Source organism: Mus caroli, chromosome 16 (assembly GCF_900094665.2).
Source record: "Mus caroli chromosome 16, CAROLI_EIJ_v1.1, whole genome shotgun sequence".
Taxonomy (NCBI): Eukaryota; Metazoa; Chordata; class Mammalia; order Rodentia; family Muridae; genus Mus; species Mus caroli.
Window position 1 is genome coordinate 87990168 of NC_034585.1, and position 15073 is coordinate 88005240.

At 49.1% G+C, this 15073-nt stretch overlaps 1 protein-coding gene across 4 annotated transcripts in view; it reads right to left on the reverse strand.

The window, feature by feature from the left end:
• The window catches only part of Setd4 (SET domain containing 4), a 20123-nt gene extending 5275 nt beyond the window's left edge, over positions 1–14848 (reverse strand). The window contains exons 1-8 of one of the 4 annotated variants that reach the window (XM_021184973.2): positions 14743–14848; positions 12422–12579; positions 10874–10969; positions 8060–8097; positions 5459–5547; positions 3546–3975; positions 2593–2767; positions 716–797 (exon numbers count right to left, since the gene is read on the reverse strand). In XM_021184973.2, coding sequence (XP_021040632.1) covers positions 716–797; positions 2593–2767; positions 3546–3975; positions 5459–5547; positions 8060–8097; positions 10874–10969; positions 12422–12488 — 977 coding nt within the window. In that variant the 5' untranslated portion in view covers positions 12489–12579; positions 14743–14848. The other 3 variants (XM_021184974.2, XM_021184972.2, XM_021184975.1) reach the window with 3 other exon arrangements.
• Between the last annotated feature and the right edge of the window lie 225 nt (positions 14849–15073).

A 15073-nucleotide genomic window follows, 5' to 3' on the forward strand; every position in this document is an offset into this window, starting at 1 on the left:
TACTCTCTTATAGAACCCAAGACTACCAGCCCAGGGATGGTCCCACCCACAAGGGGCCTTTCCCCCTTGATCACTAATGGAGAAAATGCCTTACAGTTGGATCTCACGGAGGCATTTCCTCAACTGAAGCGCCTGTCTCTGTGATAACTCCAGCTGTGTCAAGTTGACACAAAAATAGCCAGTACAGTGTGTCATCACGCACTAGTAACCCTAGCTAAGACAAGGCTAAAAGCCATTTCCAATCAATTTCAGCCAGACACTGAACTTGGTCACGGGACCACAGCAAGAGGCCTGGTAACTACATCACACATTTACAGTGAGATGAACACAGAGACCCTGGTCATCTCGGAGAGCAAACAGCCACTGTCGCTGTGTACCCAAAAAACCTGATTTTATCCAGAAAAGAAGACGTGAAAGAGCTGGGGATCTGGTGTAGGTCACCGTCCCTGATGTTCTGCTAGGGACCAGCATAGCCTGTGATAGCGCAGCTCCACCCCACCTGACCCTGGGTCACGGACAGGATTGTTTCAAGCTTGACTCTCACCCCTTGAGTGCCTAAGACAACAAGCCCAACTTACTACAGTCTAAGAGCTTAATAAACACCCACCTGACAGCCAACACAGAGGCAGGAGGGTCACACTTACAGAAACCAGAGCCAGGAGTATTCCCATGGGAACTCCCTGAAGGGATAATTTCCAGACAGAAAAGCACTTACCCTGTAAAGCCATGATCCTTCAAAATGGCTGTCTTCCTGTGGACGTGCTTATCTGCTGCAGGGAGGAACTTAACCAGCATCTCTACATTAGAGAGGAGCATCAGAGACTTAGGATGTGATTCAGATAAAGCACGTGTCCCTCTCCCTCCCATCAGCCACCCACAAGAGTGTCTGCCAAGTCACACCAAGTGTCCTCTTTAGGACAGCTCGCTGAGAGCCCGGCTCCCTGAAGAGCTGTGAGCTTTCCAAGGCGGAGGACAGAAGCACAGAAGCGAGGCTCAGGCTGCCCCTAAGCACACAACAGCCTAAGAGGAAGCCGCCAGAGGGTTAGCCCTGCTGGGGACCAGCCAGGAACAGGCTGCCTCAGCACACGCAGGATGGCAATACTGCCTTACACCTGATTCAAAGCAGTCCACACAGCAGTGACCACAGCCTCAGCCTGAACTGTGAAGACTGGAGGACGTTTTGAAGGAGAGAGAAAGCAATGGCTCTTTTGTTTTTTGAGGTGATAGAAGACTTCCATTCTGTGTTTTAAAAAGAAAGAAAAGCAGGGATTTGGGGGTTAACTCTGACAGAAGCAAGCCTTCCCTTTCCTTCAGAGAGGGCCTGCACATGCCAGACCAGTTAGGCCACTGAGCCAACCCCTGAGCCCTACTCCATGTTAAACATAATGCTTGTTCCATGTGTTTACACGGTGCACTGGCTGGTGTGTGTCAACTTGACACAGCTGGAGTCATCACAGAGAAGGGAGCTCCAGTTGAGGAGATGCCTCCATGAGATCCAGCTGTAAGGCATTTTCTCAATTAGTGATCAAGGGGGAAAGGCCCCTTGTGAGTGGGACCATCCCTGGGCTGGTAGTCTTGGTTCTATAAGACAGCAGGCTGAGCAAGCCAGGAGAAGCAAGCCAGTAAGTAACATCCCTCCATGGCCTCTGCACCAGCTCCTGCTTCCTGACCTGCTTGAGTTCCAGTCCCGACTTCCTTTGGTGATGAACAGCAGTGTGGAAGTGTAAGCTGAATAAACCCTTTCCTCCCCAACTTGCTTCTTGGTCATGATGTTTGTGCAGGAATAGAAACCCTGACTAAGACACACAGCAGCTGCTTACAGTCAGAGCCACTGCAAGGCAACTACAAGGACTCAGAACAGGCCAATCTCAAAGCCGGCCGGCTTCCTAACTCACTGGACAAGTCCCCACTCACACTTTTCTTTACAGAGAAATCACTGCATGCATTTATCATGTGTTGTCAGTATACCACATACATACGGAAGGCCAGAGGGCAAATTACCAGACCCAGTTCTCTCCTTCCACCCTGGACGTCCTGAGGCCTGAACTCGGGTCACCAAGCTTTATGGCAAGCCCCTCCACCCACTGGCCCGTCCCATCTCGCTGCCCCAGCTCTGGCTCTTGTGTCTCTAATCTAAGAAGCATACTTGATATTCTGCCTTACGAAGGCAGACAGTCTCCCCTGAGAGTTACTATACTCGCCCCAGCCTACACAAATGAACATAAGCCAGGCAGTGAAGCCTCTGGCGGCTTGCTCAGGGCTTAGCTGCTTCTACATGAGTGCTGAGTAAGTTTCCACTCATGACAGGCTTACTCCCTCTGCAGCAACAATGACGCCTCAGAACAAAGATGCCTGTTTCCTCCCAGCCGTGACAGTCACACTCATCAGCTAAGCAACTCTCTTCCCACTCCACTGTCCTGGTTCATCACCCGGATGAACCGATCAATCAGTATCAATCAGTCGTGCTAATTTTACTTCAACAAAGAAATTCCAATCAGGAAGAGCAGGCGGGCTCTGCCTGAGAAAACTGAATGTTGCCTAGGACAGCTCTTTCCATTAGAACAGGAAATAACCATTATCAGCCAGTCCAACCTGCCGAGACAGGAACGCAGGCGTGAGGATTGCGGACGGAGACAAAGCCATACTCCAGGAGCAGCCTCTGGTTGTCATGGGGGCCGTAGCAGATGAACACCTCCTGGTGCTTCCTACAGCGCGAGGCTGTTCTTATCTCATAGCACCTGGTTTTCTCGTTGAACGCTGCTCTTACCTACAGGAGAAAGGTGTGAGAGTCCTCTTTTTAACACAGGTCGAAAGGCTCACCAAGCCACCATGGTGATTTCAGTACGAGGCAGTGTGGTGCACTCGGCAGTGAGACTCCCACGGACAGAGAATCGGACTCCTGCACTTCAGCCTGTTCCCTCCTCCATCTCACCGGTACCCAGGTGAGGGAGGAACTCCAGGCATGGACTCTGAAAATGGCCAAGCGTGACATCTGATGAGAGCTGCCTAAGGGAAGAAACTATGGCAGTACTAAGACTGTTGCTAGCAGTTGCAACGGCTTCACCAACTGTGGTCTTGATCATTGGTTGTAATTTGTTTATAGTTCTTTAAGGTAAGAAAGGTCTTTTGTAGCTCAGGACCCTCAGGCTCCCACCAACTATAGCTGAGGCTTTCTATGGTCATCTATAGAATCACCAAAGTCCACAAATGTCCACAAATAACAATAAAATCCAAGTGAGGCTGCTGGAGAATGACTGAGTCCCTGTGTCCAGCCTCACATGCTCTGTGTGCCCAGTGTCACTGCCTGGGATCAGGGAAAGGCCGTGCTCAGCACAGGGCCCGCAGGCCTGGAGGGCAGCGCAGTGCTGCAGAAGCTCAGCAGACATTTGCTAGAATGACGTCAGGGCAGCATGAAGGTGGTGGCCCGGCACATCCACCTGAAGCAGGCTACACCTCCACTACCATTCCATCCTTGACTCAGAACCCTTGTCCCTACATGGCAGGTTTCTGTAACCGCAGGACCCGTCTCCATGCCGGTCTCTCACCTGGACATGTGGGCTGTGATTCAGCAAGTCCAGGAACGGAGCAAGCGCACACGTGTCCGGCTCTGCGGAAAGGCACTCCTGCCTCCTGGACCTCAGGTACACAGCCCTGGTGTTCACCGTGCACCAGGCCCACAGGAAGGCTCGGTAGCTGAAAACGCTATCCACGGGCTCTGCAAACAGAGGCTGCAGGGTAGAGAAGAAGCCTCTAGCAGAGGCAAACAGGTCCTGCACTCGGGCTCTCTGCTCTTCCGCCTTCTCCTTTAAAGGGCTGGGAAGAAGATCTACCACTTCCGGCTCCAAACACACCGGGCAGGTGTATGACTTGGGTAAAATATCCAGGTAAGACTTCCAGAGGGACTGACGGCCGGCATGCTTTTCCGAGACTAAGAAAGTACACAAGGCCAGCAGAGGAGACACAGGAGGCTTCCACCTGGTGAAACGAGGAGACAGATGGAAGGAGTTAAAGTGTGGACTCACACAGTGTCGTCTGACTCAGAGGGGCTGTGTTCAAACTGTCAACTCTCCAAGACACGGGCATCTTTCCTAGGGCCGTGCCTCTCCAGAGCCGCCACTGCCGTGACTAGTAGGTAAGATTCACTCCGGTTTAGAAAAACAACACCTTGTTTCCAGCCTGGTTCTCCTGCTGAAGGCTTCTGAGTTTCACCGTGTAAAGATAAATAACACAGGGGTACAGAGGGTAGAAGGATAGAGAGCCACGACATCCAACACAGTGAATGCTGGCTCAAGCAACTATTTCAATTTAAACTACTTATAGTTAAGTAGTGCTTAAGACTCATTCTTTGCCGGGTATGGTGGTGCACGCCTTTAATCCCAGCACTCAGGAGGCAGAGGCAGGCGGATTTCTGAGTTCGAGGCCAGCCTGGTCTACAGAGTGAGTTCCAGCACAGCCAGGGCTATACAGAGAAACCCTGTCTCGAAAAGCCAAAAAAAAAAAATGATTCTTTAGTAACACAAGGCACACTCACACTCCAGTCACTCCACAGGCATCTGTGGCTCCTGGACAGTACAGAACAAAGCATCCCCACCTTTGCTGGGGGTTCTACTGGACGGCACCACCAAGACAGAACTGTGGAATCCGAAACTCCCAGGTTCTAATACAAATCATGTAGCTGCTGAATAATTACTCATAATTCAGTCCCTAAGGCACAAACAGACTCCGAAACATTACCGTTACTCTTCAAAGCCCAAATTCCCATGTTACCACACATTGTGCTGCGATCTGAGTGACTCAGAGAATAAGGGCCAGAGAGCATCTTCACTTTGCACAGGCATATAGAGAGCCGGGGAAGGGGCCTATAGAGAGCCGGGGGTAACGGGGTTCATAGAGAGCAGGTGGAGGGGTATCCACTTGGGTTAAAGGTCAGCACCATCTTTGAACCCAACGTAGAAATAATTTCTGCTGAGGCTCTCCCTCCTCTGACTTCAGGGATGCTCTGAAAGCAAGGCTCACCATCACATGCCCAGGACGTGGCTCTCAACCTACAGCACCTACCCTCCTCTGTTCCTAACTAAAGCTCTGCCCTAATGTCAAATCTGTTCAAAGGTGAAGACGCCAAGCTGGTAGAACAGGGTGAACCTGGGACAGTGGCCTAGCGGCTGCCAAGCTTTCTAGGGTAGAAGGAAACAGCCACACCGTTGTCACGTACACCATCCCACCCCATGCTCACTTTCTAGTAAATAGGGGACAGGATTCGCACCACATCCTAGGCAGCCTAGAAAACCTTAGAAACACAGTTCACATTGAACTAAGAGCAACCCTGGAAGAGAATAGACTTTCAATCGTACTGAGTATTTCTCGGCTAGCCGAGAGCTGGGTCCTCACGCCCTGCACTGCCGGCGGGCGGGCTGTGAGCAGCACTGGCAGACACCAGCTGCAAGGTATGGTCACTTACTTCTTAATGTAGGGCCCTACGGAGCTTCGAATCACAGTGTCCGTGGTGAGCAGGCAGCTCTCAGGCAGTGAGATCATCACCCGGCCCTCCTTGCCAAAGAGAAAGTAGAGTTTAGGAAGAACACTGGGGAAGTAAAACCTCTGCTTTACCAGGACAAGCAGTGAGGATGAGCATGGGCTTCAAGATCAGCTCTGGTTAACAAAAGACCAGCATCGTGGAGATCAGATCTTCTGGGGGCACTTCCTCGGGGTCAGCACACAGAGGCTGGGGTCCAGTGGGGGAGCCGAGGCTGCACATCAACAGGGTAAGCAACGTTTACCTAAGTGTCTGAAGGAACAGCTAACTTGGCACTGAGACCCAGAAGAGGCCGCTGGTGAAGGTGCAGCCTCTGTTGCAATGGAAATGCCAGGGTTGAAGGGCCATGGAAAGAAACAGGTTTGGCACTGTCAGAGACCAGGAGAGGACACTGGTGAATGTACAGCCTCAACTGCAGAGGAGATCCCAGTATCCTGGAGATGCCAGGACCATGAGGTGACCACAAGGGACCGCAGCCCTCACCCTGTGGAACCTTGGCTGGACCGGGAGCTTGTGGTCATCTCACCTGCTGTGGCGCTCTGGTACCCACTGTGAGGCTGAACACCAAGGCCAGAGCCCTGCACTCAAGGGGAAGAGCAGGTAAGGCCAAGAGGCAGCCAGGAACAGGAGCACTCACATGGAGGTGGCATCTTAAGCAGACCTCAAACTTGTAAAGTGTCTGAACTTCTTCAAGGCTGGGAATGTGGCACTACAGTTTATACCGTGGCATTACCATGAGATCTTGGAGGTAAACAGGCAAGGAGAGTTATGGTTTAATCGTGACATATTTTTGTGTAAGGCTGATAAAGGGTTCAACTATACTGGTTAATTTTTGTCAGCTTAAAACAAACAAGAGTTACACGGGCCAAGGAGGCCTGAATTGAGAGACTGCCTCCATCTGACTGACTTGTGGGCATATGGGTGGGACACATCCTACTGTGGGTGATGCCACCCTGGACAGCTTGTACCAGAAAGCAGGCTGAGCAAGTCATGAAAACCAAGACCCTAGGGAACAGCATTCTTCCATGGTGTCTGATTCAGTTCCTGCCGTCAGGTTCCAGCCAATCGCTGCTGCCCTGACTTCCCTATGTGATGGGCCATAACTCACCCCTCCTCAAGCTGCTTTTGACAAGTCTTCTAGCACAACAGAGAAAAGACTTGAACAGGCTCATTATAGTATCTATAACTATAATATATATCAAACTATACATTAAAGACCTACATACATCTCTCCACATACAGCACACATCTCTACTTTCAAACAGTTTCATAAAAACACATATTTCAAAGTACACGTGGTAGGTGACACGACATGCAACAGCACCCCAAAGGTGAAGGAAGGAAGACTGAGAGCTTGAGGCTAGCCTGAGCTACATACTGAATTCCAGGCCAGTCTGGGCTACATACAAAAATAAAACCCTGTCTCAAAAAAAAAAAAAAAAAAAAAGGTGATGGGAGGAGAGGAAAGAGCCAAGCCATGGTCAATGTCCACTTCATGCTCTAAGCACATTGGCACACATGCTGTGTGCAGGACAGCTGTAATTCACCTCCCATGCACTGCTTTGGAGCAAAGTCAGTTAGAGAGCTTGCCTTACAAGCCTGGAGTCCTGAGTTCAGATCCTGGAGTCCCCAGAACTCACGTGAGCGTGGAAGGAGAGAACCAACAACACCCAGTTGCCCTCTGACCTGCACATATGCAGTGGCACGTCACAAAACCACACGCTAATAGTTTACTTTAAAGATGATTCACCTAATAAAAAGTAGAAATACCACACACTAGCATGACACCGCTCACTAGTACTGAATACTTCCAAGTAGTAAATATGATAAATAAAAACCAAGTAGCATTATAAAATCACAGCACAGAAATGCATTCTTTTGGCTAAGCATACATACAAGACTAAGTTTAAACAAATTAAGTTAAGGAATTTAAAAATCAACTTAGGGGCTAGGCTGTAGCTCTGTGGTGCAATGTGTGCTGCCTGTGGGTAAGACCTTGGGTACAAACATCAGAATAAAAACTTTGTTGAAAATTAATTGTATGTGATTTTAAAATAAAGAAATTAATTTGTAACTTTTAAGAACATTGTATACTGGTTAATGTTTTAAAATAGCACAGAAAAAAACAAAAACGGATCCACGGAGATGACCTCTATCACGGACGCCACTCTCCAGGAGGGAAACCAGCTGGAGGACTGGAGCCAGGCTCTGGTCCAGGCTCCAGGGCCTCCTGACATCGTGTTTCCACTCTGACAAGAGCAGCTACTGCTGACATCCCTCATACAATCTAGGCTCCAATGTCTGCTACACAGCAAACTCAAGTTTCCAGGTCATAATCCTAACCAAATACACCCAGTTGGTAAGTGAGAAATGGCTACAGATTTGATTTAGTTGATGTGAGCGAACTCCGTATGCACGTACGCACGCATGCGCGCGCGCGCGCGCGCGCGCACACACACACACACACACACACACACCAAGCCCAGCATCCATCTTGGGCCTCAAGGATAAAGACAAAGTCCTCACCTGCAATGACACTTTGCTCATCAGCCCTCTTCCTGTTCCTAGAAAGAAAACATGGAGTAAATCCTACTACACCTTGCAGATCCTGGAGAGCCCTTACACACTCAACAGTGTCTCTCAGCCTCTCCCTCCCAGGGAAGAAGGGAGCTAAAAAGCTATTCTGGAGAATGACCCGGCCTCTCTGTGACTCTGGGCTCGGCCATGCCCTAAGGGCCTTGACACAGGGCGATGCTTATACTGCTCTCCCGGTGGCTTCTGGAGAACTCCATGTGCTAACCTAGGAACGGAACTTAGTGCCCATCCTTTGGCACAAGAAAACACAAAGTGAAAGGTCCTGTCCTTGGCTGGCAATGCAGGTCACTCTCACAAACCAGCAGAGACCTCGACCTTCCTGTGAATGGCGTCAGAAATGAAACGGGTGCTGGTCCTGACAAACGGAGCCAGGGGAGGGGAGACTCTTCATATTAACTGTCTTCCAACAGGAACCAGCACTTTACACAGACACACTCACGAGAGGATGCCTGCCCAGCACCAGACTCAGGCTCATCCTCTTGTCCTGGGGACAGCACCAGAGCAATGGTGCACGCCTTCCACGTCACCTTCCACATCACCTTTAAAAGCTCTGCCTCCCTAACCGCATCCATACTTCACTCTGCCAGACACTCTGCCCCTATCATACCCTCTTGATGTTCAGCCTGGTGGCTCAGTCACCTCGTGTGACTCACTCACATGGCCATTCTCTGGTGCATGCCAGAGACACGCTCGGGAAGTCATTTACCTTGGGAGCTTTAAGAAGTTAATCTATTCCAAATGAAGCTCCCTAGTGGCCAGAGGGATGAGCCAACAGCATATGTTTTTAAAGCTATGAGTCTATGCAGCATGCCCTGTTGTGATACCTTGGTGTGTTCTGTAGTTACCTCAACCCACCTGTGGCCTTGCCCAAGCTCTAAGAAACTGGTTCCCAACTAATGTCAAATTATGTTAATGTCTTCCCCCACGAGAGGCTATCAAATTCCAGAGGAAAATGTAAACCTGCCTCAGTTCGGATGACTGGAAGCCCACAAAGCTGCAGCTCCCTGAGAGAAACCCAAATGACCTAAGGGACAAGACAGCATTTGCTGAGGCCCCCAGCAAGGGTTCCTGTCCTGGAGCCACACAAGCTACAGAAAAAGTCACTCCAGTGGTTAGCTGGAACCTGCCTCACCCTCAGAAATCTACTTACGCACTGGGCCTGAGACAAGCCCATCTATGGCCATGATCCCCCAAACCCTACAGCCTCCAGGGACGGGGTGGAGCATCCATCCGATGGAGCATACGATCAGCACGCAGCTAGCATGCAGCACTGTGCATGTGAGGACTTGGGCGAGGTCTTTCCCTCAGGCCGGGGTTCCAGGAGACCCAAACTTCTGCTAAGCTGATAACTAACGCAGGCTGTGTTAACTTCAAGGCTGACCACTTGGGACTCATCCCTGGGAGAGACACAGTCTCCTCCCAGCAGCCTTCAGCTGCCTGTAGCTCTTGTCCAGGGGTGGGACCCACAACGTTTTGCCTGTTCCGTTTTAACATGTACATTGCCATCGCTGTTGTTCCAGTCTTGTTAGACTAGGAAAGACTAGTCTTTCCCTAACCCTAACCCTAACCCTAACCCTAACCCTAACCCTAACCCTAACCCTACCCTAGTCTAGGAGAGACTTTTCCCGCAGACACCCTGGTCTACTGTTCCTACTTGCCGCCTTCTTCTTCTTCAGGGACACCGACACTCCGATGTAGATAGATGTCCCTGTTGGGATTAGGCTGCCATGATCTGTCAATCTCTACACTGTGTCCAGCTGCGGTGCTCTGTGGTGGTTTGCTGTGAGGAGTGGCCTCTTCCATGAAGGCGGCAGTACACTTACATCTGAGGATTTGAAGCTGGGCACCTCAGATGAGAAGAACACTGTTTATCTTTCTGGGTCCGGGTTACCTCACACAACAGGGTCTTTTCAGGCTCATCCATTTACCTGCAAAGCTCATGCTCTCATTTCCCTTCAAAGCTGAGTAGAATCCCTCTGTGCACACATCCACACTTCACTGCTGAAGGACATTAGGTTGTTTCCGTTCCCTGGCTACCGTGACAGAGCAGGAGTGAAGATGGCTGAGTCCTGTTCTGTTGAGTCCTTCGGACATATGCCAAGTGCTACAGTGCAGTTGTGTGGTGGATTCGTTTTTAGCTTTCTGAGGGTTCTCTGTGCTGCTCTCCAGAGAGGCCGACTGGGCTGCACTCCCACCAGCAGTACACAGGGGAGCCTGCTTCTCCTCAAGGTCACCAGCAGCCCTGGCCAGGTGCTTTGCTGACAGTGGCCATCTGACTGGGATGAGATGAAATCTCAACAATGTTCTCAACTTGCTGTTCCGCCGATGAAGATGAGCACTTTTGAAGGTTTGTTTACGATGCTTGGGTTGGGGTCGCTGGTCCTGCCAGTCGTGTGGGCTCTTTACAGATGGCTCAAAGGATGCCCCTCCCCTCCCCATCCCATGCCCTGGGTGCTTACGACTTTGTCTTTCCCTCATTATTTTCCCTTTTTATTGTTTTATTTATTTATGAGACAAGGTCTCCTTACATAGCCCTGGCTTACCTACACACCCGGTCCATAGCTTCATCTTATTTTATCTTTCTCCTTCTTTACATCTTTTTTTTTTCTCGTTGTCATTTCTTTCCATACACCACCTCTCTTTGGACAGATAAAATACACACACCAATAGTGACATAGGAAGCCCAATATACAGCAACAGATGTGTTTCCAGGAATGACACACCCGCCTTCCCCTTGACCCTCACCTGGAAAGCTGGCGGGTACTAAGTCTGTGTCTTCAAACTTCCTTTCTTTCAGCCATTTTCTTAGCTCTATAAATTCTGATCTGTAGCTCTCATTCACTGACCAGGAGAGAAAAGAACACAGCACAATTACCACCACTGGATCAGCAGGGCCAGCACTTCAAGGGTATAAACCTGATGAGGCAGAGCAGACAGGAAAACACAGGGGGAACAAGTCTCACTAAAAATGAAAACGATACAAGCTAAACAGAGAAGCCATTCACAAAACCATTACTTCAATGCACACACAAAAACATTTGATACAATCTATTTTCGGTCTGGTAAACATTACCAGCAAATGAAGACAGTTTCCTAACTTCCAAACCCAGAGTCATGTAACAGAAAACACAGGGTGATGTCAGGACAAAAGCAGGGTAGGGCAGGGTGGAGTGGGTGGGGCAGGGCAGGGGCTGGGGAACAGCCCAGGGCGACCCAGCACTACCATAGGACTACCACAGCAGCAGTGAAAGCTAAGTGACCTGCTCCTAAGATCAGAAGCAGGGCAAGGTATCGGAGATAATTAACCAGCATAATAGCGGAAATAATACAAAACATCAAATAGGAAGAAAAGCAAAATTATTTTCAGAAGATGTAAGTACAATCATGGACTATCTGAGAAGACCATGAAAACAGCTACTAAGCAACAAATGAGTTTAGCAAATAAGATATAAACAATACATTAAAAAATAATTTTATTTCCACATACTAGTAATAACCAAAAATTCAAATTCCAAAAGTGCTATTAATACAAAATTCTTCACAGATCCCTATATATACACACACACATATATATACACACATATACATATATACATATACATACATACACACATACACACACACATACGTATATATACACACACACATGGGATGGAGAGATGGCTCACTGGTTGAGAGCACTGACTGCCCTTCCAGAGACCCCCCCAAATTCAATCCCCAGCAACCACATGGCAGCTCACAACTGCCTGTAAGTACAATTCTAGGGGACCCAACACCCTCCCACAGGCATACACGCAGGTAAAACACCAACGTACATAAAATGAAAATAAATTTATGTAAAAAGTATGTAGTAAAAAAGCAATTAGAAATTAATATACCAATCTAATATAAAACACTAAAGGAGAAACAGAGAAACAAAAAGCAGATATTCAACACAGAGAAAACAAGACAAAAGAGGGCAGATGCAAAAAATCCATGAAAAGGCAGCATCCACCAGGCCGAGGACGAGACCAAAGTATTTCACACCATTGATCAGACACACATCTGATCATCTTCAGAGAGAGAGAGAGAGCAGAGCAAAGGGATAGACAGACAGGAGGAGGCAAAGGGATGGACAGACAGAAGCAGAGCCACAGAGAAGAAAGCAGAAGCAGTGCGTAAGGCACATTTCACCTCTCACAGCACGCAGGGACGCCATTAACAAGTGTTCCTCAGGAACAACAGCGCTCTGAGGAGCACGGCAAGCAGACCCTCCTCCACACAGGGCTTCCTCCCAGGAGCAGCAGCCTGTACCTGCTCTTGAGCCAGAGCTTCGCCGTCTCTTCCTGGCCCTCTCTGTTCTTCCTCTTCGTCTCTGCATGCTAACCCTGGAGCCTGTGTCGTGTTCAGCTGAGAATAACGAGAGGCTCAGCCCTCCCTTCCAGCTGGATGAGAACCACAGACCTGGGCACCTTTGAATATACAAATACTTATTTTGGTGAATGTCTTCGGGATTTTTTTTTAATATTTATTTTACATATATATGAGTACACTGTCGCTGTCTTCAGACACACCAGAAGAGGGCATCGGATCCCATTACAGATGGTTGTGAGCCACTATGTGGGTTGCTGGGAATTGAACTCAGGATCTCTGGAAGAGCAGTCAGTGTTCTTAAATGCCAAGCCATCTCTCCAGCCCTATGTTTTCATTCTTTAAGGGAAAAAAAAAAAAATCCTTTTCTTAAAAGCTTTGAACACCAAACCATTTTATCTAGTGCTCAATTGGGATCCCTGAAGTAACAAGTCCCAGTTATGAGGGGGAGTAGTTCTCAACCTGTGATTCACAACCCCTTTGGGGTCCTCTATTAAATATGCTTCATATCGGATATGCACACTATAATTCATAATGTAGCAAAAATACAGTTATGAAATAGCAGCAAAATTATTTTATGGCTGGGGTCACTATATCATCAGGAATTGTATTTAAGGATAGCAGCATCAGGAAGGTTGAGAACCACTGCTCTAAAAGGAGCAAAAAAAAAAACATCTGGAGGCCCTACCGACTAAAATCTCACAGCTGATTTTCTAGACATATCCTCTGGTGACTTTCACAGCTCAATGCTAGTGAACATTTAGTATAGTGTTACGTAGCTGTGCTTAAGAACACACAGGGACTGGAGACACAGCTCAGTGCACAGAAGAAAATGAAGGCAAAACATCTATGCACATAAAATAATAATACAAAAAATACACGGTCATTATGAAGCACCCATCAGTTCAGAAGTCTTAGAAAAAATAAATAAGCCCCACTCAGTGTAGAGTGGAGTTTTAGCTCTAAAGGTCAGAATGATTAAAATGGGCATTCGCAGTTGACTAAAGAGAGCACAAGACAGAGATGACCAGAAGACATAAAATGACTACTCCATTCCACATCTCAGAGGCCAAAAAGGAAAGATCCAGGAACAGACAAGAGTGTAGACCAACTGTAGAAACTAACAACAGAAACACAGGCAAGCGTCCTTGGAAGATACATGCTAACATTTAAAAAACGATACAAGAAATACTGAGTAAAACTAAAGTTGAAGAAAATTCAAATTTAAAAGATGGGGGGGGGGGGCAGCTGGAGAGATGGCTCTGTGGTTAAGAGTGCACGGGGCTCCTGCAGATCAGGGTTCAGTTCCTAGCACCCATATGTGTAACTCCACTGCCTGGGGATCCAATGTCCTCTTCTAGCCTCCCTATACACTGCAAGCGTGTGGTGCTCAGACATACCTGTAGGCAACATACATAAGATAAGATAAACCCCTTTGGGTCCTGCCTCTGGGTAAAAAGAATGGCAGGACTCTGTAACAAAACGCCCTAGAGAACATTATTTGAAAGCATTCTTTTTGTTTGTTTTTTTTGTTTTGTTTTGTTTTGTTTTGTTTGTTTTCGAGACAGGGTTTCTCTGTGTAGCCCTGGCTGTCCTGGAACTCACTCTGTAGACCAGGCTGACCTCGAACTCAGAAATCTGCCTGCCTCTGCCTCCCAAGTGCTGGGATTTAAGGCGTGCGCCACCACGTCCAGTATTCTTAACAGCCTTTTACTACTTCCATCCTGCCCTGTACCGTACAGACGAATACTAAAGTGACATCCATCTAACATGTGCCAAACCAGTGGAAATGATTTTAAAATCTACTCTAAAAATAAAGGAGGGCAGGAAAGGACCGCCCAGGCAGTTTAATCTACCTCGGCAGGAAGACTTGCTTTACGAGTCAGTCTGGAGCCAGACACCAGGTCCGTCCTGGAGCCCACGTGTGGTGCACAAGGACGCGCAGTTACACCGCAGCCCTGTCCCCTGCTTGCCACCGGGACCCCAGTGATGGCCACACGCCACAGCGCCGTCCTGGCTCGCAGCCCTGGACCGACCGGACATCAATCAACCCATGCCACCCGCACCAGCTAACCAACCCAGGCCGGCTGACCGCACACCACGCCTGCGCAGTAGTCGCTCTGGTCCTGACTTCCGGTCCGGGAGAGGTTCCACGCGCGCACTGGAAATTGGGGTCTGGAGCCACACAGAACTCAGAAAAGCCAACGGAACCCCGCTCCCGTTACCCAGGCAACGCTAGGCCCACCGGAAGTGCTCCTGCTTACCTTAGGAACCGCGGCGAAGCCGGTGTACGGACGCAGACGGCTCCCCCAGCTACGAAGAATGCGGCTGCGGTGCGGCGAGCCTACGCCTCTGCCGCGCGCATGCGCAACTCCCAAGCCTCCACTGCTATGCCATAACGCGATGAGCATAGCTGTTGACCCATGCTCCAAAGAGCCAACGGGAAGTCTTTCCTCACCGTGTCCTTTCTTCCTCCGACTTCCTGCCCCCTCCACCAGACTGGCTTACCTGATCCCCACCTTGCCCTGCCCCTCCAGCTGCCAGGACCCAGGCGGTCCATTATCCTAGACAGCCTGTCCCCGCCTTTCCTCTTAT